At 60.2% G+C, this 25,859-nt stretch overlaps 1 protein-coding gene across 1 annotated transcript; it reads left to right on the forward strand.

Moving 5' to 3' along the window:
* ZNF787 (zinc finger protein 787) lies at positions 1–21,796 on the forward strand. Its single transcript, XM_059152429.1, has 3 exons — positions 1–164; positions 12,023–12,111; positions 20,072–21,796. The coding sequence occupies exons 2-3, from the start codon at positions 12,033–12,035 to the stop codon at positions 21,142–21,144; spliced, it is 1,152 nt and encodes a 383-aa protein (XP_059008412.1). The 5' UTR covers positions 1–164; positions 12,023–12,032; the 3' UTR covers positions 21,145–21,796.
* The last annotated feature ends 4,063 nt before the right edge of the window (positions 21,797–25,859 follow it).

Raw genomic sequence — 25,859 nt, forward strand, 5'->3', positions numbered from 1 at the left:
GAAAGGAGGGGGAGCAGCGCGGGCGGAAGCGGCCGGGAAGGTCACTTCCGGCCTGGGCGCCCGTCCCCCTGACCCCAGGGTCTGAGTCGCCGCTGCCGCCGCTGCCACCATCCGCGAGGGAGGAGCGAGGAGGAGTGCGGCGCGGCGGCCCCGGGACCGAGGAGGTGAGGGGAGGGCGCGGAGACAGTGGGGGCGTGAACCCGGGGCCGGGGTGGGCGCGCGCCTCTGGGAGCCCCACTGCGGGCGGGGGGCGGGCGGGCGAGCGCGACTGGGCGGGCGAGCGCGACTGGGCGGGCGAGTGCGCGTGCGCGTGCTGGGGGGGCGTGAGTGGGCGCGCGGCCGGTGACGCGGGCGGGCGAGGGCGCGCCTGGCGGAGCCGCGGGGAGCGCGCGTGCGCGCCGGGGCCGCGCTGGGGAGGGAGCGCGCCTGCGCAGCGCCGGGGATCGGGCCGGGGGCTCGGGGGTGGGGACGCCGCAGGCTCCCCGGCAGGTCGTGGCCGGAAGTGGTGGTGATTCCCGGGGGAAGTTGAGGCCCCGGTGGGGGAAGGGGACGCGCGGGCCGGCCAGGCCTGACCGGAAACGGCGGTCCGGGGGGCATGTCTGGGTCCCCGGCTTGTTCCCCCTCCTTTGCCGCTCCTTCTCGCTTCCCGAGAAGCCCGGGTTCCGCTGCCGCCGCGGGCGGGCTGCGTGAGGCCTTTGATCCGCCGGTGATTACGGCCTGGGTCCCCGCGGGAGGCTCATTCATTCGCCCCGGCGCGGGCGGCAGGCAGGAAGCGCGTGCGCCGGAGGGGAAATGACTGGGCCAAGGTCAGGCACCGCGTGGCCCGCTGGACCGGGGCGGACGGGGGCCGGGCCCCAAGGCCACCCCGAGGGCTCCCGGGCGCCAAGCTGTGCTGCTTGATCTCGCCCACCACTCCCAAACCCGACCTCAAGAAGGGACACCCCAGTTCGTGGAGACGGGGGTTGGGCAGCCACAGGATGGTGGCGTCCCACGACGGAAAAGTGACCCAGAGGCTCTCCCAGTGCCCGGCCCCATGCTGGGCACCGGGACAGGGTCAAGAACAAGGTCCCGGAGCGGACGGGCAGAGACGGGGACCTGGACACGGAGTACCTCCTCCCCCAGAGCAATTGTGGGAAGGTCTCCCGGCAGAGCCCCGTCCAGAGGCGTTCAGGAAGAGGTCACTTGTTGTGTGGCTGCCTGCTGCCTGGCTGTATTGGGCAGTGCTGAGAACACAGTTGGGAGTCAGCCGGCCTCTGCTCTGGGGAAGCACGGTCGCTGTTGATCCCCGCTTATCCCCTAAGACGTAAGCCTCTTGGGCTAAATGCAGGTGGCATCCATCTGCCTGCTTTTGCTGCGGTTCCTTGTGGTCCTGCCTCAGCCCTGAGAGCATTGGGATCAGATCCCCACGTTGTTCTCTCTTGTCTTAGCTTTTTCCCCTGGAGGTTTTCCAGATCTAACCCCCACCCGCACACCCGCTGAGCTGAGGAATGGGAGAACCCCAAGGGCTTATCAGCATGCCTGACCCATGAGCAACCGTGTGGCCTTAGAAGTGCTGGGGTCAGACAGAACCGAGTTCAGATCCCAGCTCCATACCTGGTGCTTTGTGACCTTACAGCGTAAATGACTCTCACATCTCAGTTTCTGCCTGGATGAAGAGGAATGGTGGTAATAGCTTTGACTTGGTAGGGAAGCTGTTAATGCATGTCCCCTCCAGAGAGCTGAGCGGAAGCTATGTGAGAAAGGCTCTGGAGCCAAGCATTCCTCGTAGGCCAGGCCTTGCCTCCTGTCTCTTCCAGCATGGTGACCATGGACCTGTCACTTTCCTCTTTCCACATTCCCTGTGGTAGAGAGCACAGTCCAGCATTTTCTGGATAAGGCTGGTCCTGTGCTGGGTCCATGGGCACAGTGGTCCTGGCACAGTGCTCTACTATGGGGTGGGAGAGAAGGGTCCCTCGGTGCACGTTTCTTGAGGATCCCCTGTGCCAGACCCAGAGCTGGGTGACACTGGGTGGCAGTTCCTGTCTGCAGCAGCTTGGAGGCCTGTCGGGGACACATATACAGAGGACCAGGGAGAGGGCTGGGGGATTTCCCAGAACATCCCTTCCCAGAACTGTAGGTGCCCAGAGGGAAGCTTGTCCCCGTGGGAGGTGGTGTATCTTGTGCCTTGAAAGACAGGGAGGGATTGGCTAAGAGGACCCTGGGGCTTGGGGGAAGGTGATGGTGAGCTCTGGACTCACCACTCTGGCCTGTGGCTGCAGTGAGGGCAGCAGTAGTCAGTGCTGGGGACACAGCTCCCCGGGCACCTGTGCTCAGACGCATGTCAGCCTCCAGACCTTGCTTGCTTGCCCTCCATGCTGCCCAAAGCCTCACGTGTACTGGGGCCTCCAGGAGCCAGCTGCGGCTTTGGCCTCTTGGTGACAGATTAAATTTAACGGCACTTGCTTCCTGAGCACTCGGCAGGCGCCTGGTCCTGTGTCTGGTCCTCGCTGTCCCAAGCTCTCTGAGGTCTTGGGATGGGGTTGGTTGCCCCCAGTTCAGGGGCGTGGGATGGAGCCCCGGGCCCCATGGTTGCACCGGGAGCACTGGCCTGCACATGATTCCAGAGCTCGGCCCTTCACTGTAATGCCACGGACTCTGATGACTTCTTTCTTTCAGCCACCGCTGGGGTCTGGGGGAGATGGAGGCTATCCTCAAGGCCTTTTCAGTGTCCCATCATCGGGTAGCAGGGAGTGCGTTGCATGAAGGGTCACTGGCTGGTTCAGGGCACCCTAAGCTCCAGCCTTTCATTTCGGGGATGACTCACGCTGGTGGCATCAGTGGCTTTGTTGTAGTAGCATGGAGAGCTGTGGCCTCACGACCATCGAGCAGCCAGCCACAGGAGTCTGGATGGGTGGCCAGGGGCCCTGAGCTGCTCCCGCCGGCCACCTGGGGCCACAGGCCGCGACTATAATGATGGCGGTTGAGGGAGCCAGTGCCAGGATCCTGAGGGTGAGGAGGAAAGGAACGATGACCTTGGCGGCTGGCCGACCTGGCTGGAGTCTGGTGCCTCTACTTGGTGAACTTGTGTGAACCCCAGCTTTAACAGTTTCTTGTCAGGGGTTGCCAGGCACATCCTGGGCACCTGGCTTCTGGCTGAGGGCTTCACACACGTTACCTCTGATCTGGATGCGGGGCCAGGAGGGTCAGGAGGCACAGAGGCCAGAGCACCTTGTCCAAGGTCACATGGCTGCGGGGTGGCAGGGCTGAGTTGGCAGCCTGCCCGGAGAGCTTGTTCTCTCCTCTCTGACGGTGGTTATGGGCTCGGGACTGTAAACCCATTGCAGTGGGTATGAGGGTCTGACATGTAGTCTGTGCTTTGAAAAGAGAGGACACTTGAGCTGAGGGAAGGGAGAAGTCTGGGAAGGTTTTCTGGGGGAGGTGCTACTTTCACTGGAGAGAATGGGCAAAGTGGAAGGACGTAAACACCCCCCCCAAGAATGGGGGTCCGGCCTGATTGAGGGGTGACAGACAGAATGTGGCCTGTAGGCGTGGTTCCATCCTTTTTTCCCCCTAGAGAATATTTTTGTTTGTTTAAGCAGTTTTCAGTTACTTGTCCAGACTAAGGAATGAGGAGCATTGACTGACGTGTCTGAAGACCTGGATGCTGGGTGTTCCTGGACAGTGGCAGGTGGCCTCCGGGCTCCTGCCGCACCTGCCCGCATAACTGTACAAGGAGGCTCTAGGAATTCTCGATACTGGTTTATCTTGGAGATAGCGGGGAATGGGGACCAGGGCCTCTGGAGTTTGCCGCCTGCCTGCACCCCCGGGAGGGGCACACAGTGTTGGAGGGGGGGCCGGCTGGTGCCCCTGAGGATATGGGGACAGCGGCAAGGGTGAGGCCTGTGTGGCTGGGTGAGATGGGAGAGAGCAAGCCATGAGGTAGGCTTACCGCGAGGCAGCCGGTCAGTGAAAAGAGGAAGAAAGTGGGGTTGGGGGGCAAGGGAGCAGGATCAGAAGAGACTGCTTTGGTCAGCTCTTTCGGTGTGCTGGGAAATCCGAACAAGGCACAGATTGCGTTCTGGGGAAGTACGGCCTACCAGCCGACTCTGGGAAGATGGAAGAAGTCTGAGCAGACTGTCATTGTAGAGGAAATGGGGAAAGTTGACAGAGGCCCCCGTCTGCCCCCCAAAAAAGTACTTATGGTTCTGATGGTGTTGCTGAATTGGAAGAACAGGTGGGAGCCTAGCAGCATCAGCTATGGGTGTGGGAGGTGGCCTGGGTGGGAGGTAGAGGAGGGAATGGACGGGTATTTGGGCCTGAGGCTAAGGGTGAAGCCACCCACAGAAAAGGGAAGTGGGTGGGAGCTGGAGAGGAGAGCGTAGGGGTCTGCCTGCACCGCCAGTGGGGCTGTGGAGTGTCACCACCCAGGCTGAAGAGGGTCTGCGGTCTGAGTGGCCCCCAGCCAGTCAAGGACGCCAGGGCCAGCCAGGCTGCTTCCCCTCAGTGAGTCGCGTGGGCTGGGTGGATGGTTCCAGGTGGCTGTGTGGGCTGGGGAGGAAGGAAACTCAGTCCTGGGATGCGGGGCGGGGTTGGGGCGGGGGTGGCCCTTGGGAGGGGAGAGGACTCAGGGCAGCTTGAGGACTGGCTGCAGGTGGGAAGGTGGGCAGTGGGGCTGGGGGGCTGGGGGGCTGGGTTTGGATTTGGGCAGGTGCAGCACGGGGTTCAGGTGGGGCAGGGATGTGAACCCCAGCAGCTCATGGAGGCGTGAGTCTCCTAGCACATGACCCCCCCCTTGGGAGTAGGTGCCCCCATCCCCACAGAACACTGTCATCGCAGAGGGAGACTGTACTGGCTCCCCTTCCCCTGCCCTCGGGAGTCACTCATCTCTATCCTGTCTCTGCGGGTTTGCTGTTTTTCATGCGTGACGCGGTCTCTGTGTCTGGCCCCTCACACCGTGAGATGTATTCAGGGCTTGTGCTGTGTCGCATGTCAGTGCCTCACCCCTGTGTGACGGAACAGCGTTCTCTCCAGTGGTCGGGGTTCACCTGCTGTTGGGCGGTTGTGTCGTCTCCAGGTTTTGGTGATCGTGATTTATGCCTCTGAACGTGTGTGTGTGGATTTCTGCGTGAGAGTGTTTCTGTTTGTCTTGGGTTTGCGGCCATGAGTGGAGCTGCTGGACCCCGTGGTCCTTCTGTGCTCCACCCTCTGGTCCCCCATTTCACATCCCTGCCAGCAACGCCGGAGGTTCCAGTTTCTCCACAGACTTGCTAGCACTGGGTGTTTTGTGTTTTCCTGGGGCCTCCTGTGGTTGAGGTCTGTTTCTCTGTTGGTGGAGGAAGTCCTCTTGTTAGCGCCTATCAGCTCTTCATGTTCTCTTCTGAGAAGTGTCTGTGCAGAGCCTGCTCCCATCTTTACCTGGACTGTTTGAATTGAGTGACTTAAGAGGATGAGTGGTCTGTGATATGGGGGGGCGAACTTGAAAGGGGCGTTGGAAGGGGGTAGGCATGGGGAGGCGGGGGAGGGTGGACGGGGAAGGGAGAGAGTGCTGGACTCTGCCCCCTGCCAGCACAGGGGTTAAAGAGCCACTGGATTTGGTGACCAAGAGGCTGGGCAGGGGGAGGTCGCAGATGGGTGGAAGGTAGGAGGAGGTAGAAGTCGCAGCTCAGCTCTGAGGGAGAAGGGGAGGGGAGGACGGGGTGTGGGTGGAGGATGGGTGTGTGTGTGTCCCGGGAAAGGGAAGGGAAGGGAAGGGCCTGGGGCATAGGTGCTGGAGGGGCCCTTGCTCTGCAGGTGTCTGGTTGCTGGCACGGGGGGGAGGGGAGGCGGGGAGATTGGCAGCGGAAGAAAGAGAGGGGCTAATTGGTGGGCTGGCATCCAGAGGAGGTGGGCGGGATCTAATAACAACAATAATAACAATAATTTGTCTCAAGCTTAATAGCCGCCGGCCTCTGTCAGCCCCTGTGTTAATTGGATCGCTCAAAGGCCTGGCTGGGGTGGGCTGGGGTGGTTTGGGGCAGGCCCTCCATCTTGGAGAGTGGAGGTCGGAGCTGGGCAAAGTCACAGAGAGTGGGGCAGAAACTGGGGAGCTGGAGGAAAGATGGGCAAGGCAGGGGTTCCGAAGGTGTCAGATTGCATAGTCAGCCTTCATCCAGAGCAGGCTGGGGGCCTCCTGGTTGCCAGACACGGTCACGCCCCAGTGCTTCTCTTCGCGTACAGTGCTGTGGAGGGGAGGAGGCTAGAGCCCTTCCCCCATGACCCTGAGATCCTGGTATGGGACCCACAGGCCCAGGGTCAGCCCACCGGCCTCAGCAGCTTTTTGAGTGATGAATGACTGAGTGGGAGAGGAAGGGACCTGGGTAAGGTGTAGTGAACACCTTTCCCAACTTTTCAGTAGGACCCCTGGTTAGTCCCTGGCTCGGGCGCTGTCCTGACCCTTTCCTGGCCCCCGGGGGGTACTTGCTGGGTCTTGTGGGGAGCAGTGGGGAAGCCCCTGGGGCGTGCTCCCTTGTCCCATCACACTTTGTGCACAAAACACAGACGCAAGGTAGCCTTACTGGGATTTCAAGATGGGGACCCCCGAGCTCCAGCCGCCTCAGACGGGTGTCCCTCCTGTGGCCCCCGCAGCCACCTGGCCTGCCTTCTGCCCCTCTCTCCCTCCCGTTGGAGGCACAGCACGTCCAGGCCTTTCCTGTTTGGCCTGGGATGTGTCCCCTAACGTCTTGGCAGCCCTTATTTGCTTGCGTCAGGGTCAGCAAACATTTTCTGTAATGGGCCGGAAGGTAAACATTTGGGGCCTTATAGGCCAAGAGGCAAAACGGAGGACCTCGTGTAGCTACTTAGACATCTTCTAAAGCGGGACTGTGTAAACACGCAGGGAAAGTCCGTCCTGGCAGGGGCAGCTCACAGGCAGCTTACAGCCCTCTGGGCTCCAGTGTGTCCCCCAGAGAGGGGAGGGGAGACTTTCCTCTGCCTCTTAGGGTTTCTGGCCAGGACTGACTGAAACAGATTAGCAGGACAAAAGCCCACGGATTGTATTTCCACAGACATGGGACCCACAGACGTGCTTCTGCACGGGGTTGGGGGGCCGAGGGGTGGAGGCTGTGGGGAAGAGACCACGGCCCCTGGCCCACAGGCAGAGAAAAGGTCTGTGTGTCCGGGCTCCTTTCTCTGGAGTCTGGAGGGAAGGACAGGGAGGGCCCTGTGCTGGGTGGCTTCCATCTCCTAGTTTCAGGAAGAAGGGTGGCTTGTTCTGGGTGAATGTCCCCGGTGGAGACCAGTCCCTGCGCTGCAATCCTGCAGTGGGGCGGGGGTAGGGGGTGGCGGGCATCAGGGAGACAGGGAGGGGACGGAGCAAAGGCTGAGGCCTTGTCGCTGCAGGAAGCGGGCCTGAGGTGGAGACTCGGGTCTGGGAAGTCCCTGCTTTCAGTGACTTACGTGCTGCTCGTTCAGAGGAAGCACGGGGCACCCGCTGGGCAAGTGAGTCTAGTCTGCATACACGCAGGGGGGCAGAAGGGCAGAGGGGCAGGCAGCCTGGCCCACTGCCTCAGCCCTGCCGGCCCACAGCCCTGTGAGTGCTCACTGTGTCTTTCATTTTAAACTTGTTTTTCTTTTTCTTTCTTTCTTTCTTTTTTTTTTTTAAAGGCTTTATTTATTGGTGGGTGGGACATGAGGTGGGACTGGGCAGAGGGAAAAGCAGCCCAATATGGGGCTCGATCTTAGGACCCTGAGATCGTGACCTGAGCTAAAGTTGGACACTTAATGACTGAGCTGCCCAGGCGCCCCTTGTTTTCCTCAAAGATATAGCTGGCTCTGTCAAGTGGTCCGTGAATGGGGGTGTTTCGTCTAACAAGTAGAGAGGTGCTCCTTTCTTATCTCATTTTCACTGTGGCCTTGTAATCAGACAGCCCCATACAATTTTTTAAAGTCTGTTTACTTTTTTTTCCTAAAGATTTTTATTTATTTATTCCTGAGAGAGAGAGAAGCAGAGGGAGAAGCAGGCTCCCCGCCAAGCAGGGAGCCTGATGCGGGACTCGATCCCAAGACCCTGGGATCATGACCTGAGTTGAAGGCAGATGCTTAACTGCCTGAGCCACCCAGGAACCTAAAGTCTTTACTTTTTAATTGAGATCTAATTTGCATGTTGTGCAGTCCTCCCTTTTCACGCGTACAAGTTAGTGGTTTCTGATGCATTCACGGTATTGTGCAACTGTCACCACCATCTGGCTCCTGGGTTATTCTCATTGCTCCGACTGAAACAGCTGACCCATTACAGAGGGTCCCGCCCCACTCCCACCCCCAGCACCCAGCTGCCCCCGGGTCTGTCCTGGATGGCTGTGGAATCCTCTCTCCGTGGCCCTTGGAGACTGGCTTCCCCCACCCCCATGGTGTTTGCATGGGAATAGCACTGCCGGGAATGTGGGTTTACGTCTCAGGTGTGCACCTGGGAGTGGAGTTGCCGGCTCCCAAAGTAGGTCTGTTTATTGCGGGAGGAGCTGTCAGACCGCTGCCCCAACCTGCACACCCAGGGGCAGTGTGCAGGGGTTTGTGCGGCCTCACTGTCACGGTCACCCTGTGTGACCTGACGGCCGGGCAGTGGCATCCCCGCATTGCCCCCTCCACACCCAGTGATTTTTCCTGTCGCGATGCACAGCCCCCCGGCCTTCCAGAAAAGAGCTGTCTTGTCTTTTCCCCTATTACAGAAGTAATCACTCGTTCTAAAGAATTAAAAAGTTGAGATGAACTTGAGAAGCAAAGAGGGACAAGCACTCTTGCTGCTGGCAGCAGACGGCTGGCAGCCGCTGCTCCCGAGACTGTGGCATCTTTGGGATTTTTCTCGGGCTTTGTCCCATGTGGCGCTGACGGGTTCTCTCCAGTTTTTCCCTGCTCTAAATCTGGCTGTGAGGAACTATTTTTTGTCTGCAAGAAGCATTTTCTGAGGTCTGGGTTTCCCCTCAGATCAGCTTCTGAAGCAGGGGGTTGCCTGGTCAGGGGCCCCCAGCGCCCACGTGCGGCTCCACAGCTGTGTGGCGACTGTCCCGTGGCTCCAAGCCCGGTGCTGTGCCAGCGCATCCCAGCTGCCTGCTGTCGCTGCTGCCGCCATCCAGATGCTGTTTGCTGCTGCTGCCGGCAACCTCCAGCACCCGGGCCCCTACGTCTGTGAGCCCCAGTGTCCTCGTCTGTGAAGCACGGGTCATAATGACACCGACCTCAGAGGGGTCCGCACATTTCACCCACTCCTCAGTGCTCTGTGTGGCCTCGGAAGCCCTGCAAGAGAGCCCTCCCACTCCTGTGTCTCTAGCCTCTCCTCAGGGCTTTTGCACGTGCTGTCCCTGCATCCCTCCTCCCTGCTCCTCCTACAGGGCCGCTCCTGGGGCTCCTCCTCCTGGGAGATCCTCCTCCAACCTCCTGGTGCAGCGGCCCATCCCTCCCCTCCCAGCCCCTCCCCTCAGTGCATATCTTCTCGGAACTTCACTGGGTGAAATTGCCTTTCATGTTCAGATCCTTGTTCCTCACTGGCAGGGCCCTCTTATGTGGCTGGGGCTGTGGCCTGCTCACCAGGACGTTGTCCCATGGGGAGACCCTGCACCTCCAGGGTGGGAGTGATGGGGACAGGGGGGCAGAAAGACGCCAGCGCCCACAGAACTGCTGATGCTCCCGCCTTCTCTCCCATGAGGCTGACGGGAAGATCCCGTCTGATGAGGGCCCTGCGGGGAGGGGGTCCTGTGGTCCTCGGGCAGCTGTCCCGTGTCGTGGTGGGCGCTGTGATGCTGCGTGGAGCCAGAACCTGAGCAGGGCACCCCCTGTGTGTGTTTCCTCCCCGACCTGGCCCGACCGCGTGGTGGCTCCCTTTCGTCAGTGGCAGGGCCGGTGGTGAAGAGGCCTTGCCCTTGCCTGAGGGTTCTGACCAGGGACCCCTTGCTGGCCTCCTGCCAGGCACCTGCCTTCTGTCCACATTTCAGTAGCGCCTCCGAGGCAGCCACTTGCCAGCCCCTGCTCAGGGTCCCCAGCGTGGCTCCTGGCCCCCGAGATGGGCTTGCCTTTGTCTTTGCCTGTGTCCCGTGCTCTTCTCAATCCTTGTTGACGGTTGGCTGGGTTTCAGGACGGCAGAGCAGTTGGGACCAAGGAGTCTGCAGTGGCACCGTTGGCATCCTGTCCCTGCTCAGCGATGACCTCACTGTGACCTCACGTCCTCTGCTGTGACGTGGGGAAGGGAGTCGTTGACAGCACGGCAGTGCAGGGTGGCACAGAGCTGAGGCCAGTGGCCGGAAAATTGGACCCCGGAGTCCAGGTTTGGCTCATGGGAGACAGGTGGGATGCCGCTGTGTGAGTGAGCACTTGTCTGGTGAGGACCTGGCCCGGACAGCCCAGGTTCACGGTTCTCCACGGGCTCTCTGCCTCCAGGTCTCGGTCACTTGTGGCTCAGCTTCCTCCTCTGCGTGCTGGGCGGCAGCGTGGCCCTCTCAGAGGGCTCGGGTAGGACCGAATGTGGTAATGGCATCTAACCCACATAGAACTGGGCCTGGACCTGGGAGATGCCTGCGAGTGTCTATGAACTGGACAGGTGGCTTCTCAGAGCTTCTCTCAGAGATCAGCGGAGGTTACTGAGGGGACAGGCTTGTGCCCGCTGGTAGTGGAATGGGTTCCTTTTGGTGCCTGTATGGTGGTGAGCCCCCTGTCAGTGGGGGATTCAAGAGAAGTGGGTCTGGTATAGTGTGCTAGGGGCAGATGGTTGCTGTTGGCGGGTGCTCGTGTGCAGCCGCACCCCTGCGGAGAGGTCCCTGTGTGTGGGGGGCGGGGTTTGCCCTGAGCTGCATGCACTCAGCTTCGGGGACCAGGTCCCCATCCATGGTGTGTGGGATGCCGTTTGACCTCTGAGTGGAAGTCCTGCCTGCCTGCAGGCTTCCTGCCGGGGAGTGGCGCCACAGCAAGGGACAGGTACCCCTAAGTGCCAGGCCTGCTGCAGTGCAGGATGGCGAGACCACCTGGAGCTGGGGGCCTGCCCTGGCCTCCGGGTGCTGCCGGCCAGCTCCTCGCCCAGCAGAGGGGCCTAGGTTGTCTGCCCTGGGAATCAGGCCCTGCCACATGGCGCCATTGCCCCTGGTGGTGGTGAGCGGTGAGAACCTGACCCTCGAGGCCACTAAAGAAGGAGGGGAGCGATTTCTCCTTGGCAAGGCCTGCTGTGTGGGGTGGGCAGTGGAGAGATGAAGACACGTCCACATGGTACGTGCGCTCAGACGTCTCCAGCGGCTTTGCTCCTCAGCCCTGAGGTGGAACAGCCAGACGCTGTCCGCATCGGCCAGTGGACAGACGATATGGAATGTGGTCCATCCGTACGGTGGAGTCTCGTCCAGCCGTGAAAAGGACATTCGGACAAGTCCTGCGAACGTTATACTGAGTGAGAGAAGGCGCAGGACACCCAGTGATACGGCATCCCGTTTCCCAAAACCTCCAGATCTGGCAAGTCCTCAGAGACGGAGGCCGCCACTCCCTCCCCCGAGGTCAGCATTGTCTGGCCGCCCCTCTGAGTGTAGATGGCCAGAGGCTCGCGCCTTCCAACAGGACCCCCATACAGTCTTTCTGGGAGACCTGAGTGCATGAACCCCTAGAGCAGTCAGGTGCCCATGTCGGCTTCGCCATTTCGGGCTCCGTCTTGTTTCAACCTCAGGCGCGTGAGACGTGTCGGCATGTTGGTGGCGGTCCTGGTGCAGGGCGGTGGCGGGGAGGGAGGCTGAGGCAGGGAGCTGGTCTCCCCAGGCTCCAGCTTGTGGATGGTGGAGCCAGGACACATGCCTGGCTGGGTGGCTGCAGTGCCAGGCTTCCTCCTCCCCCCGATGGTGCGTGGCCTTGGGTTGGTCCCCTGCGCAGGGGGGAGATGAGGGCCATTTTTCCATTGTCCCTCAGGTACCAGCTGCGTGTGCTGTCTGCCTGCCCGGGCCGAGGTGGGTGCTTGGAGCTCAAGCGCGGATTGGAGCCGACGTGGCGCCTGCTTTCCTACTCTGGCATCCTCTGATCTCTGCCCTTCTGTCTCCTCCCATTCTTCCAGGGACCCAGACATGGAGCTGCGGGAAGAGGCTTGGTCTCCGGGGCCGCTGGATTCCGAGGACCAGCAGATGGCCAGTCACGAGAACCCAGGTGAGGTGGCCTTGGGCAGTTCTCAGTACCCCTCCTGGACCCGGGCTTCCTTCTCCCCCTGCTCCTGTGGCTCAGGAGTGATGCCTCCTTCCTCCAGAGGGTCACAGGCACCCTTGGGGACCGCTTCTCTCCTTCTGCCCGTCCTCTCCACCCTCGTGGCCCAGCCTCCTTGCTCCCCGGTGTCCTGGCCCCTCTGCCCTGTTTCTAGGTTGTCTGCAGGTCTCTCAAGCGAGAAGCTATAGACGGAGGGTGGGCATTGTGGGGCTGGGGTGACAGGACCACAGAGGAGGGCGTGATGTGTTTGGGGGGAAAAGCTGAGTATCTGGGTTTTTAGGGGAAATCTTCCACTTTTTCAATATTGGTATCCTGTTGTGTTTAATAAAGCATTATTTGGGTTGAATAAAACTCATCTCTGAGCACTCGGGGCCTGGGGTTTGCTTGCTGAGACTCTGCTTTCTGGTTTCCAGGGGTTTTCCTGTAGGGCATCCGAGAAATAAAGCATGGGCTTGGCTTTCATGCTGCTGTCGGTGTGTTTTCGTGCTGGCCGTTATGCCGGCGTGGCGTCAGCAGGTGTGTTTTTTACACAGAGGCCAGAGGGGAGAGATTTTTGGCTTTGCAGAGCCCGGGCCCCTTGCAGCGGGAAGGCAGCCAGTACAGAAGTGAGTGGACGCGGCCACGTGCTGGTAGGACTTTACATTCACAACGGGCACTGGGTCTCGGCCCTGGTGCCAGCATCCCACAGTCATCTGCGACATGGGCCACGGGGCCTGGACCGTGGTCGGGGGTAGGGTTTTTAAAGCCTCTGGGCCTCCCCCTACGGGTTATCATAAGATCACCCAGAGGAGCATAAAGAGAAACTCCCTGTAGGCAGGTCCTGGTGGCCTTGGCTATCAAGGAGGAAGCAGAGTCGGGGTCTCCGTGCTCACTTTGACCCAGCAGCCCTCCGTGGGGAGGACCATGCCTGTCCTTCCTCGCTGTGCCTGTCTGGGCCTGCTTCTCCTGCCTCCCCTGACACACGTCCTTGGCCTTCTAGCCCTTTCGGAATTACTTTAAAAGCCCGCGTGTTACGGGGGCATTGGAGCTCACGCACATGACTCTGTTTGCACTCAGCTTCAGGGTTACCAACGTCCTGGCCAGTCTCATTTCTCCATTTGTGCCCTTTTCTCCCCCTGGAGATTTTAAAGAACATCCCAGATCCTGTCTTTGCACCCATAGGTCCTCGAGCAGGTGCGGGCTCTTTAAGAGCAAACATGAAACCACAGCTCCAAAGTGCTTACTTCACCCAGCGAAACACCCAGTCTGAGTCACAACCCCAGTTTTCTCCAAACTTCTGCCTTGGAGTAAGTCAGGTTTAATCCTCTGATTAGCTTGTGCTCCTTACGAGACCTGCACAACGTCTGGTGGGTTCTCTGCTCCCCCCCGTGCGGCCATCCGAAGCCTGTTCTCCCCCACGGGAACCTGTTGGCCGCCCCGCTCCAGCGTGCCCTGCTGCAGGGCCAGCCACCGTGACCCCCATGCTTAGCTCCTGGGCCTTGAGCCTGGATGCTTCTAAGTGGCTGTGCGTCCCATGGTTGTGGGCCTGCCCTGGGGAGTCCTGCCCACCTGGGTCTGGGGCCTCTTGTGGGGTGACTGGGCCAGACTCCTGCCCTGAGACCCAGGCCTGACGCCCGCGGTGGGTCTGACCTGCAGGGTGGGGTAGAGCTGGGAGAAGGCGGGGGGGGGGGGCTCCTCCCCTGCCCAGGTCTGAAGGGGGCAGGTGGAAGGTGCTGTTAGAGCCCCGAGTTGCAGCCTCATGGCCTGGCCAACCCTGGGAGCTCCCTGGGCCCTTCTGATCTGACTTCTGGCCTATTGAGGATCCACTACATGTACATTCTGGATGTGGCCACGGAGCCCTCCCAGTCCCAGCTGCCACTGCCACCACCACCTGGCACCTGGATTGCCACCCTGCGGTGGCCTCCAACCAGTCTGTGCGTCTACCCTTATCTGTAGCCCCCAGCCTGAGCTGCTTTTTTTTTTTTTTACAGATTTTATTTATTTGATAGACAAAGATCACAAGTAGGCAGAGAGGCAGACACAGAGAGAGGAGGAAGCAGGCTCCCCACAGAGAGAGCCCAATGTAGGGCTCGATCCCAGGACCCTGGGATCATGACCTGAGGCGAAGACATAGGCCTTAACCCACTGAGCCACCCAGGCGCCCCCTCAGCCTGAGCTTCTTGAGGTGAGGCAGACACAGAGAGAGGAGGAAGCAGGCTCCCCACAGAGAGAGCCCAATGTAGTGCTCGATCCCAGGACCCTGGGATCATGACCTGAGGCAAAGGCAGAGGCCTTAACCCACTGAGCCACCCAGGCGCCCCCTCAGCCTGAGCTTCTTGAGGTGGCGCAGTGTCCTGGCTTGCTGGGAGTGATCCCACACCCTGAGTTGCTCACCTTGCCTGGAGTCCACAGGGTGGAGGCAAGCTGTGCCCTGTGTCCTCGCTTTTGCAGGGGAGGGGCTGGGGACAGTGTGCCTGAGGCTGAGGTCCCTCCCCCGTGGGGCCCACAGGCTGGGGGTGGTTACTGAAGGGACTGCCTTGGAGACTCCCTCGCCAGAGGGCTCATCTCGTTGTGGGCAGGAAGGCTTCACCTAGGAAGGGGCTGTCCGCTGCAGGAGGTGCAGGCCCCTGGCTGGATGGAGTTGCGGGGGACTGTGGGGCCAAGGCCCTGGGGGCAGACTGAGGCATGGGGTGCGGCAGCGAGATGAGACGAGAGCCGTCCTGGTCACGGTTCTAACCGGAAGGGTGCGGAGCGGACCGGGACAGTAGGCTGGTTCCAGGCTGGGTGAAGGCTCTGGGTGGTCTTGTGTGTGCTGTGCCGGGCAGCCCCACACTCCTGCATCGGTCCCTCAGCTCTAGCTCTCGCATCCCCAGGGGCCCCTGCCAAAGATGCTGAGGGGCTCCCTGGCCTCTCTTCCCAGCAGCCCTGCGTGGGTCCTGACTGGCCGCGTCGGGGACGCATGGTGGAGGAGGTGACTTCACATTCGGTATGCCTGCCGTATCCCAGCTCAGCCTTGTGCTTGGGATTTTCCGGTGAGAAAGAGGCACTGAGCATTGTCACCCCAGGGAGAACGGCATTCCTTGGGAGCTCAGGAGCCCCGAGCCCCAAGCCAGCGTGTCTCGGTCTGCAGGCTGCCGGCCCCTCAGTAGCTGGGGGCAGTTGTGGGCCTGAGGCCCCTTCCCTAGGGAAGGCTTGGTCTCAGGGCCCCTTGGATGCCGGGTGGGGGGCGGGGGGGGCGGGGGTCTTGGCAGGCCCCAGAAGGCCTGTTGTCTTAAGGTCGTTCCAGCTCACTCTGTCCCCGCAAGTCGGAGCCTCTCCACCTGGTGTCTTCCCGCCTCAGGTGCCTTGGGTGACTCCCCCCGTGACAAGGAGGCATCTTGAGACATGTGGCAGAGGGGGGCCCACGGCCTATCTTCCGACTGTCGTCAAGGCCTGAGTCATTCTGCACGTGCCCTCGGCCTAGCCCCATGTGTGTTCACGTGCGGTGGCAGCAAGTCTGGGATCAGTCCTCCCTGTCGGCCGCCCGGTGCTGTGTTCGCGTCTCCTGCCACCATGTTCTGTGTGGGTCGCCTGCTGGCCTGCTCCTCCCTGAGCTGACCCCTGCTGCTGGGCTGTGACCCCATTGGAAGCCTGCAGCTGCGGGGGGGCAGACACCCGGTCACCTAGGTGGTGCCTCTCCCGCCGCTCCGTGCACACGAGACTGAAAAGAGCCCAGGGGTCTCCTTTCCATATAACATGTACCTGCCCAGGGCATTTGTGAAACCCCAAGAATTTTCTCATTTTCATCCCTGGATTTGGGTGTTTTGGGGAGTGGTGTGCAGACTGAGTGGACGTGGACGCTGTTGTTCACTCTGGCTGCTGCTTTAGAAGCACGGCCTGTCCATCCCGTGCTCCTCTCCAGCCGCTGGCTTTGCCAGCCAGAGTGCTGGAGTGGAGAGGCCGGGCCACCTGCCCAGAGTGGGGGGTGGGGGGACTAGACAGCTGGGGTGGGGGCAGCTGGTGGGGCGGACAGCGGGCATCTGCTGCACTATCCCCTGGGGAGGGCAGCCCTTCCTCACCTGCTGCCTGGGCCCCTTTGACAGCCCGGTGTGGCCGTCCAGGTGCGAGTGGTCAGAGGCCTGGGGCCGTGCGGCGCTGGGGTGGGAGAGCCATGCAGGCCTGTCCTGGGGGTTTGGCTGCAGGTATTCGGAATGGGCAGCAGTCCAAAATGACTGCGTAAATAGAAATGACACTGTGATTCTGAGGCAGGAGCTTCCCCCAACACGGAAGAAGTGCGCTGGTGTCCTGGCAGTCCCGTAGTGGGGGACAGGGTTCTGACCTCCCTCTGCTGAGTTCTGGCTCTCATGGTCCCAGTGCGCCTTAGTCATTCCGGAGGGCTCACCAGGAATGCTCTGTCCAGCCCGGGATGATGGCAGCCCTTAACCCCCCCCAAACCTCCCCAGAAAAGCCACGTGGCAGAACCCAGATCCCTTGGGCCACGCTAATAACAGCACACCTTAGGTATGTGGGTGCCTTTGTGACCCCAAAATACAGTTGGTTGGGGACAGACCAATGGCCACAGGCCTGCCTGGTGTTGGCACTGTGCTGGAGGGAAGGAGAGCAAGGAGGAGCCCCAGGTAGCCCTCCGTCCGGGACTCCCTGGAAAGCTTGGGAGGTGGTCCCCCTGAGGCCAGCAGTTGAGATTGGACTTGTTCTGTCCAGACTGGGAGCAGAGCCACAGGAAGGTCTGGGGCTGGCGTGACCTGGGGCCCACCCATGGGCTCTGCTGCCAGTCAGGGAGAACGTTCTGCCCACAGCAGGACCCACTCAGCAAAACCTTTCGGGAGAGAACTCAAGACCAAGTGGGACCCTGTCTTTGACCAAAGGGGGGAAGGAAGGAGGAGGTACAGATGAAAATGGGGACTGCAGAGCCAGGAACCTGCAGCAGTGTCCCATACTGTCAGCTACGACGTGAGAACATCAGAGGAGGGAGCTCGGAGAACCTCGCCCCTTGGGAGTTGGGGAACCTTGTCCCCCCAGAGTAGGGGAACCTCACCGCTTGGGAGTCGGGTAACCCTTCCACACAGAAACAAACAACAGGAACAAACTAAGCTTAACACAAGTGCTCCCAACCCTGGAGCTGTCAGAATAAAAGAGAAAAGGAGCAGGTAACATCTCCCCAGATAGGGGGTCAGAGAGGTGAGAGCCCATGGGAGAAGCGCATACTCGGAACAGCTCAGAAGCAAGGGTGCGGGGCTCAGCGGAAAACAGGAGCAGAGTTGTTTCAGAAGGCGTCTGATTCCTTCAGAAAACTGAAGGAGAAAACTCAAGAGGGAATTCAAAGAACATACTCCTTGAGAAAAGTTGGAGGTAAAAAGGGATGTTTAAAAATCAAAAAGAAATGAAGAAAGGTTAAAATGGAGTTAAAAAAAGGTCAGAACCCCAGCGTGTGGATGGGGAGGTCCTTGCAGAAATCCAAAGTAAAGAAAGAGTAAACAGTGAACACAACAAGCCAATGGACCTTTCTGAATTTTAAAAGTTAGGTCTTGAAAGAGCAAATCACACATCCCAAGAACGTCACCAAAACGAACAAGCCGTGTTCTTTCAGAGTGACTGGATGGTGAGGAAAGAAGGAAATCTTGGGGGCATTTAGGGGCAGGGCTTTATGCCAGAAGACAGTGGGGCCACATTTCTGATTCACAGGAGAAGGAAAGGCGAGCCAGGGGTCTCATCAAAACTGACCTACAGGTTGGAAGGGCACAGCAGGAGCTGCAGTCGTCCTGGGCCCTTCCAAGGGCGAGCTGAATTGCTGCTGGCTGGAGAGAGGCAGGCAGTGAGCAGGGTTGGGTCTCAGGAGAGCTGTGGGAGGTTTGTTAGGTCAGGAGTAGCGCACACAAAGCTGTGTTTTTGTTTTCAAGAAATTGTCATCGGTGGTATTAAGGTGGTTATCTCAGCGCTACCTTGGGGTCAGCAAATGAATAATTACAGGCTGTTCGCATTCTCTTCTCCCTTTTGAAGGGGGATGCAGACATCACCGCGAAAAGACTCAAGAAAAACCTGTAGGTCCAGATTTGTCTGGGAAGAAGTCAGTGTGAATGAATTCAGCGGAATTTTTCTGTAAAAAAAAAAAAGCAGTGACCGCTCCCAGCTGTGAGTCTGGAAGTACTTTTGCATCAGATGAAACAGGGCCTTCTGGAGAAACAGCGATTGCTGGTGCAGACAGGACATGGGGTTGCGCCAGGAGTGTCCCACGGGGCTGGGGAGCAGGGAAGCTGCCAGGGCCCACCAGGATCCTGCCTGAAGGACGCTATGCTTCTTGGAGACCCCCCCCCCCCCCAAATCCGTGTAAATGCAAGCATTCTTCCCGATGCTCAGAAAGGGGAGGCTGGAGAATGATAGAGAACCAGTTCATTATCTCGGAAACTAGACCCCATGGTGAAGCGAGTGTGGACACTGCCATGGCCACGTGCAGCCGACCTTGGGGACGGGGAGCCTGTGTGGGAAGCCTTCAGCTGCCCCTGCCACCGAGCAGCTCTCGGCCCTTAGTGCCGAGCGCCAAGGAACGAGGCATTGGGGCTGTCATATGGCCCTGGAGCAAGGGCAGGGTCTTGCCTTTGGGCCCAGCTGCTCTCCGGCAGCAGGGAGGGGGTCTGAGGCACCCCCTGAACCCCATGCAGTGGGCAGAAGTGGGGGGACTGGAGCGAGGCTTTCCAGGTCGATTTTGTGCTGTAAAGACCTGAGCTCTGTGGTGCCGCCCTTACCTGATGTAGACACTTTGAAGCTGGTGAGGTAGTGCCTACCTCGGCACATCGTGGCGCCTCTTTGCATGGGTGTGTGTTACCCCAGGTCCATGTGTGATTGCTCTGGGCCCAGCCTGTGCCTGGTGTGTGACTGACTGGCTGCCATGAGGAGCCCAGGGTCTGGGAGGGAGGGAGCGGGGAAGCAGTGTTTCTGATGCATGCTTGGAAGGGAAGCTGTGGGCGCACTCGTGGAGGAGTCCCGGCTGAGGCCCGGGCCCCACTTGCAAGCGAGAGCCCTTGCTGCAGGTGCACGGGGGTCAGTCTCTGAGCTGTGAGATCCGGCTTTCACTTTCCCTGGGACATTGCTCAAAGCCATGTGTGGTGCAGACGTCGGACAGGATTTGAGTCCTCACCACACAGCCGGCCAGACCAGGGCCCCAGGCTCCTCTGTCGACTGCATGGGTCAGACAGGGGCTCTGGTATGTGGGGGCCACATTCCCAGGTGCCAGGGCAGGTGGGATCTCGTGCTAGCCTGTGATCCCATGAACCAGCCCTGTTCCTCCTTCCTCTTCGCCTGTACCAGGATAGTCTTCCTGGAGCCCAGGTGTGATGCCCTCACTCCCGGGCTTGCCTTTGCTCCTGGGCCAGGGTCTGGGCACCCTCCCCCTGCCAGTGGCGCTCTCCCTGGACTCTCCTTGTCCCTGCCTGGCACTTTGGGCTTTAGGTATCATTGCCTAGGCTTCCATCCTTGTTGAATCCCTGTGGACAGTTTATTTCCCAGCCACTTCTGGAGTCGCTGCAGTGTTCCACGCCTTGTTCCCGGTGTGGGGGAGGCAGCTGGGAAGGAAAAGTCTTGAGGGTGGATAATGGAAGACATGAATGTGCAGTGAAATGCCGGGGAGCGAGCCATGCTCTGAGGAAAATAGGGTGGGCGAGGGGGTGGAGAGACGGGGCATCTGCCGAGAGCCAGGTTTGTGCAGTGGGTTTCGAGGTGACCCGGCCTAGCTGCCCTCCTGTGCCACAGGGCACCCCGAGAAGGCGTGCAGGTGAGTGAGCTGCGAGGCTTTGCACATGCTCCGCGGCAGGTGGCACAGCCGGCAGAAGCCCCGGCCCTCGCTCCTGACCCTCGCTCTCCACCTTCGCTCCCCGACGGGCCCTGTGTCGAGCCGGGGCTTCTCTGACTCCCCTCCCACCCTCTTGCCTTATAGTGGACATCCTCATCATGGATGACGATGACGTCCCCAGCTGGCCCCCGACCAAGCTGTCCCCGCCCCAGTCCGCGCCCCCGGCTGGCCCCCCGCCCCGGCCGCGGCCACCGGCGCCCTACATCTGTAACGAGTGCGGCAAGAGCTTCAGCCACTGGTCCAAGCTGACGCGGCACCAGCGCACGCACACGGGTGAGCGGCCCAACGCCTGCGCCGACTGCGGCAAGACCTTCTCGCAGAGCTCGCACCTGGTGCAGCACCGGCGCATCCACACGGGCGAGAAGCCATACGCCTGCTCCGAGTGCGGCAAGCGCTTCAGCTGGAGCTCCAACCTCATGCAGCACCAGCGCATCCATACAGGCGAGAAGCCCTACGCCTGCCCCGATTGCGGCCGCAGCTTCACGCAGAGCAAGAGCCTGGCCAAGCACCGGCGCTCGCACAGCGGCCTCAAGCCCTTCGTGTGCCCGCGCTGCGGCCGCGGCTTCAGCCAGCCCAAGAGCCTGGCGCGCCACCTACGGCTGCACCCCGAGCTGTCGGGCCCTGGCGTGGCGGCCAAGGTGCTGGCGGCCAGCGTGCGCCGGGCCAAGGCGCCTGAGGAGGCGGCGGCGGCGGACGGCGAGATCGCCATCCCGGTGGGCGACGGCGAGGGCATCATCGTGGTGGGCGCGCCGGGCGAGGGGGCCGCGGCGGCTGCAGCCATGGCGGGTGCGGGGGCCAAAGCGCCGGGGCCCCGCTCGCGGCGTGCCCCAGCCCCCAAGCCGTATGTGTGCGTGGAGTGCGGGAAGGGCTTCGGGCACGGGGCGGGGCTTATGGCCCACCAGCGCGCCCAGCACGGGGATGGGCTCGGGGCGGCGGGGGGCGAGGAGCCCGCGCACATCTGCGTGGAGTGCGGCGAAGGCTTCGTGCAGGGCGCAGCGCTGCGCAGACACAAGAAGGTGCACGCCGTGGGCGCGCCGTCGGTCTGCAGCCGCTGCGGACAGAGCTACTACCGGGCGGGCGGGGAGGACGGCGACGACGACGACGAGGAGGCTGCTGGCGGGCGCTGCAGCGAGTGCCGTGGCGGGGAGGGCCGGTAGGGGCGGAGGCCCGGGGGGGCAGGGCCCCTCGGGCTTGGCGGGGACGCTGGCACAGGACCCGGAGACCAGAGAGAGGCGGACAGAGGGGCGCCACCGGCTGCGGGGTCTCCTCTCCCCGTCTCCGCCCCTGCGGTTCGCGTGGAGCCACGGGCGGCCCGGGGTGCTAGGGCCCTCCCGCCCCCGCCCTGCACCCTGCCCCGGCCTGGCCCGCCCCTCTGGTTCTCCGCGAGCCCGGGAGGGACCGTGCGTGAGAACTGGAGACAGAGGGACACCGGAGACCGCCACTGGAGGACCGGTGCCCCGCCCCTCTTTCCCTTGCCCGGCTGCCCCCGGGCGCTTGTGAGGAGCCTTCCAGGTCAGAAGGGCCACGCGCGGGGAAGGGCAAGAGGGTCCTTTTCCCTTTAGAGTTTTCTTTTAATCACACCCGCCTCCTGACTGCATCCTGCCGTTATTTTGATTCTGCCCTGCGGGTCCTGTTGTTTTTCTTGGCCCTTGTCCTTCCTCCCCTCCCCGGGTTTGGGCCGGGAGGAGTGCTGGAGCGGGACTAGCCCCTGGTCCCCGCGTCCCTGCGGAGCTGGGGTTCGGTCTGTTCCCTTGTCTGGACACGGCGGCAGGAGGGGTGCTGGGTAATAAATGGCACTATCCGATTGTCCCTGCTCTGCGTGGTTCTTGAGTTGGGAGGGAGAAGGGCAAGAGTGGGAATGGAGGCCCTGTACGCCAGTGGGCGGGTGGAGAGCAGCAGCCTGGGCAGCTGCGGAGTTGGTTCCCTCCAGGGAACCGACTGGGGTGCAGACTGGTCTGTCCTTCTGAAGAGTGACCCGACTTCATCACCTGCAGTGGGCCTTGGGCTTTCCAGACGGGAGCTCATCAGTCTGGGGAGGAACTGGGCCTGCCCACTGCAGCTTACAGGAGGACCCCACGGCCTCAGTGGAGGTTAGGCTGTGGCAGGTAGCTTTTCTCTATAGGCAGATGTGCCTATGTTCCTGATGGTGGCTTCCTACCCCCGCAACCGAAGCCCCTTCCTGCATCCAGCTGCTTGGAAAACGTGGTCTTCCCCTGCTCACGTCTGGTAAAGTGTGTGTGCATTGGGGGGGTAGTCACAGTGTCACATCTCACTGCTGTGAGGGCTGGAAGCGTCCCTGGCCAGGCCACTACTCTGCAGGGACAGAGCTATACTGTGGAGCAGGAAGAGGGACTTTGTTTTGTTGTTGTAGTTTGTTTGTTTGAGTTTCTTAATTTTTTAAATTTCTTTTCAGTGTACCAGAATCCATTGTTTAGGGAGTATAGCTCAGAGGTAGAGCATTTGCCTGCAGAATTCATTGTTTATACACCACACCCAGTGCTCCCTGCAATCCGTGCCCCCCTTAATACCCACCACCAGGCTCACCCAACTTCCCACCCCCTGCCCCTCCAAAACCCTCAGATTGTTTCTCAGAGTCCACAGTCTCTCATGGTTCATCTCCCCCTCCGATTTCCCTCCCTTCTCCAGAAGAGGGACTTTGGTGGGTAGTTGTCTCCCTACAGGGGTCTGAGTGGGGCTGGGGGGGGGGTGAAGACACGGATATTGATGGTTTGGGGTACTTCTGTGTGCCAGGCACTGTGCTTGGTGCCTGACGGACACAGCCCTAGAGAACCCTTGCAGCTGTCCTGTGAGGTGAGACCTGCCAGGGGGTCGTTCATCAGGATAGGGCCCGCCCTCATGCTGATTCCAGTCTCCTGGGACCTACAGCTGGAGTCTGGGTACCCATGTCCCTGGGTTTGTGGGAGGCTGCAGCAGGCTGTCCTAGGGAAGAAAGGGCCCTGCCCAGGGGTTTTTCATCATGCTTGAATGGCCATGGTTGGACCGACTCCATGTTCCTTTTACCTCTGGGGGAGGAGGAGTTTACTGGCATTGGGGAGTTGAGGGCAGAGGTGAGATTTCTGGTGTGAGTCTGGAATCTGGCACTTGGTGGTTCCCTGTCCGTGAGCAGCTCACACTCCCTGCTCCTCTGGGGCCTCGGGTCCTCATCTGGAGGATGAGGGGTTCAAAACCAAGGTCATAGATGGCCACCTAGGGGGTGGAAGCCTGACTTCTGGGAGGAACTTTTGGACTCTGGTTGTGATTGTAGGTCGGAAAAGCATGGTCTCAAGTGGTGTTACCTTGCTGGGAAGTTGGTTAAATGTGATTCAGTTTCATGTGAAATCTCAGATTGCTTTTAAAGGGGGAAGGGGTGATGCTCTTGTTGGTGGGAGAGGGCACACGTAAGCAAAGAAAACATTGCTTAATGCCCCTGGGCCCCCTCTGTGAAGCGCTGACCTTGGGGCGGGAGTGGAAGGGTGAGGAGCTGCAGGAGCCCGAGAGCGGCAGGTGGAAGGAAGCAGGTGGACCTTACCCTCTCAGCCTGCCTCTTCTACTCCCGAACCCAGGCAGCCTGGCAGGAGCGGACACCTAGGATGAGACGGATTGTGTGACAGTTTCCACTCTGCCACGTGTAGGCTGTGTGACCCTGGGCAAGTGAACTCTGACCCTCGGGTTCCTCTGCAGATAGGTTGCCTGTCCCACTGGAAGGGCTCCCTGGGGGCATCTGTGTGTGTCTTGGGCTGACCCACTGACAGTTCATCCCTTCCCCAGAGAGCTTAGTGCGGTGGCAGGGAGCCCAGGTTCATGTGCGGGCTCTGCCTGGGAGTGCTACTCTCTCTTCTCTAAGGCCCTGCTTGCTTTGTTTCATGCAGCCCGTGCACTTAGACAAACGTGCCTTAGTCACCAGTATGACCACTGTCATCCTCCCGGTGCTTTCCAGGAAGACGAGTCCCAGACTCTGGAGGGACACCTTACTGACCCACGACGTCCCAATGACACAGGCTCCTAATTTATTCCCTCGGCATGTTTGCTGTGCGCCCGGCACCCTTCTTAGCCCTGCCATCCGAGATGCCTGTTCTGTGTTTGTCCATCCCAAGAGACCGTGTTGCTCACTCATGTCACCATATTTCTTTGTTCCGCGCACACATTCTGTCTGAGGCGTGAGCCCAGTGGAGGTACGCCTGTGGAGAGCTGACGGCTGCACAGAGTCGGTGAGGCCCTCTCGCCATCGGCACTGTCAACATTTGGGGCTGGGCCCTTTCTTGGCGGAGGGGTCCGTCCCGTGGATTATAGGGTGTTGAGCGGCATCCCACCCAACCGATGCCAGCAGCACCCTGCCCCTGCATCTGGTTGAATCCAGACATTGCCAGATGTCTCTGCCTCCTGTGGCTCTGGGAGGTCCCACAGTCCTCAGCAGCTTTTTCCTCTCACGGAATAAACATTCCCTTCTCTCCTGCGGCTGACCCGGCCTCTCCTGCCTGTCGTGCTTGACGTCTTTGCTTCAGGTCACGGTGCTGCCTGGTTTCCTGAAAGGTTCCCCTGTGAGCTGCAAGCTTAGATTCCTGGGGCCGGGTGTGGACAGGGTGGAAACGAGGGATTCCCCAGCCCGCAAGAGCCCTATGTTCCCTCCCCTGATTTTCCAGAAGAGATCAGATTTAGGATTTTTTTAAAAATGGGAAGCCCTTCAGTTTTTTAAATGTTAGCAGCTAATTAAAAAAAAAACAAACAAAAAAAAGCAAAAAACAAAACGCAGTGTGACTGGGCTTCCAGTTCCCAGTCCTCTCTTCAGCATCCACTCAAGAGAATTAAGTTCTCACCGAACACAAAACAACCCCCTGAACAAAGCGAAGGGAACCGTGAGAGGTGGAGGCTGTGCACACTTCAACTATCTCACCGTTTGTCACGTTTCCCCTCAAAGCTGGCAACAAGAAATTTCTTTAAAGGGGGAATTAAGGTTTTGGGGTCCCCTGTCAGTACCCTTTGTCTCCTTGATCTTGAGCCAGAATTTTAAGTTGGAACATACCACATACAAACACCCAGATTTCTGGCTCCTCCTGGGAGTTCTGGTACCCCAGGTCTTCGTGCTGCACAGAGACTAGTTGGCAGGGGGTGTGGGTGTGTGTGTTGGGGGGGGCATGATGGTCCTTTGTACACCCCACACCCAGGGGACGGCCCTCTCTCGTGCCTGGTCTTCACAGTGTACAGACCCAACACGTCTCGGTTTCCTCTGGGGCTCATAGACTTGGTTCTGGAGGTCAGAGGTTTCGACTCTGGCTCAACATTCTGCGTTGCCACAGGGGGAGGCCGAGGTGGCCACGATGCCTGGGACCCCGCTTCCTGAGCTTTTCTGGTGAGTCTGATGGATGCCCGAGAGGGGAAACTTTCTGCCCCAGAATCATCTCAGACTGTCTCCACTGGGAAGGAATACGTGCTCGTGTTGGGGTCTGCTCTCCTGGAGCCTTGGTGGACACGCGGATGTGGAGAGGACCCTGCCGGTCAGGCGGGGGCCTGGGGCCTGTCTTCTCGGGCATCTTGAGTGCGTTCCACATGGTACAGGTTCTGCAGCCGCTCACCCAGGGCAAAGACGACGAAGTTGGCACGTGAATTTGGGCTGCTTTCCAATCCCAGGAGCCTGGAGTGATGGTGGTAGTAAGAGTCACGCTTGCTATGATGTATTTAGTGCCCACTTGGGGGCAAGGTTGACCTCCTGTCCCTCACAGCTCATCCTCACAGAGGCCGTGGGGTTAACATTCATTCCTCCCGGGATGCCTGGGTGGCTCAGTTGGTTGGACGACTGCCTTCGGCTCAGGTCATGATCCTGGAGTCCCGGGATCGAGTCCCGCATCGGACTCCCAGCTCCATGGGGAGTCTGCTT

This window comes from Mustela lutreola, chromosome 16, assembly GCF_030435805.1.
Source record: "Mustela lutreola isolate mMusLut2 chromosome 16, mMusLut2.pri, whole genome shotgun sequence".
Classification (NCBI taxonomy): domain Eukaryota; kingdom Metazoa; phylum Chordata; class Mammalia; order Carnivora; family Mustelidae; genus Mustela; species Mustela lutreola.

Coding starts and splice junctions, on each gene's coding strand:
- ZNF787 (XM_059152429.1), top strand. CDS start 12,033: ATGGAGCTGCGGGAAGAGGCTTGGTCTCCGGGGCCGCTGGATTCCGAG. Junction 12,112..20,071: donor GGCCAGTCACGAGAACCCAG/GTGAGGTGGCCT, acceptor CTTGCCTTATAG/TGGACATCCTCATCATGGAT.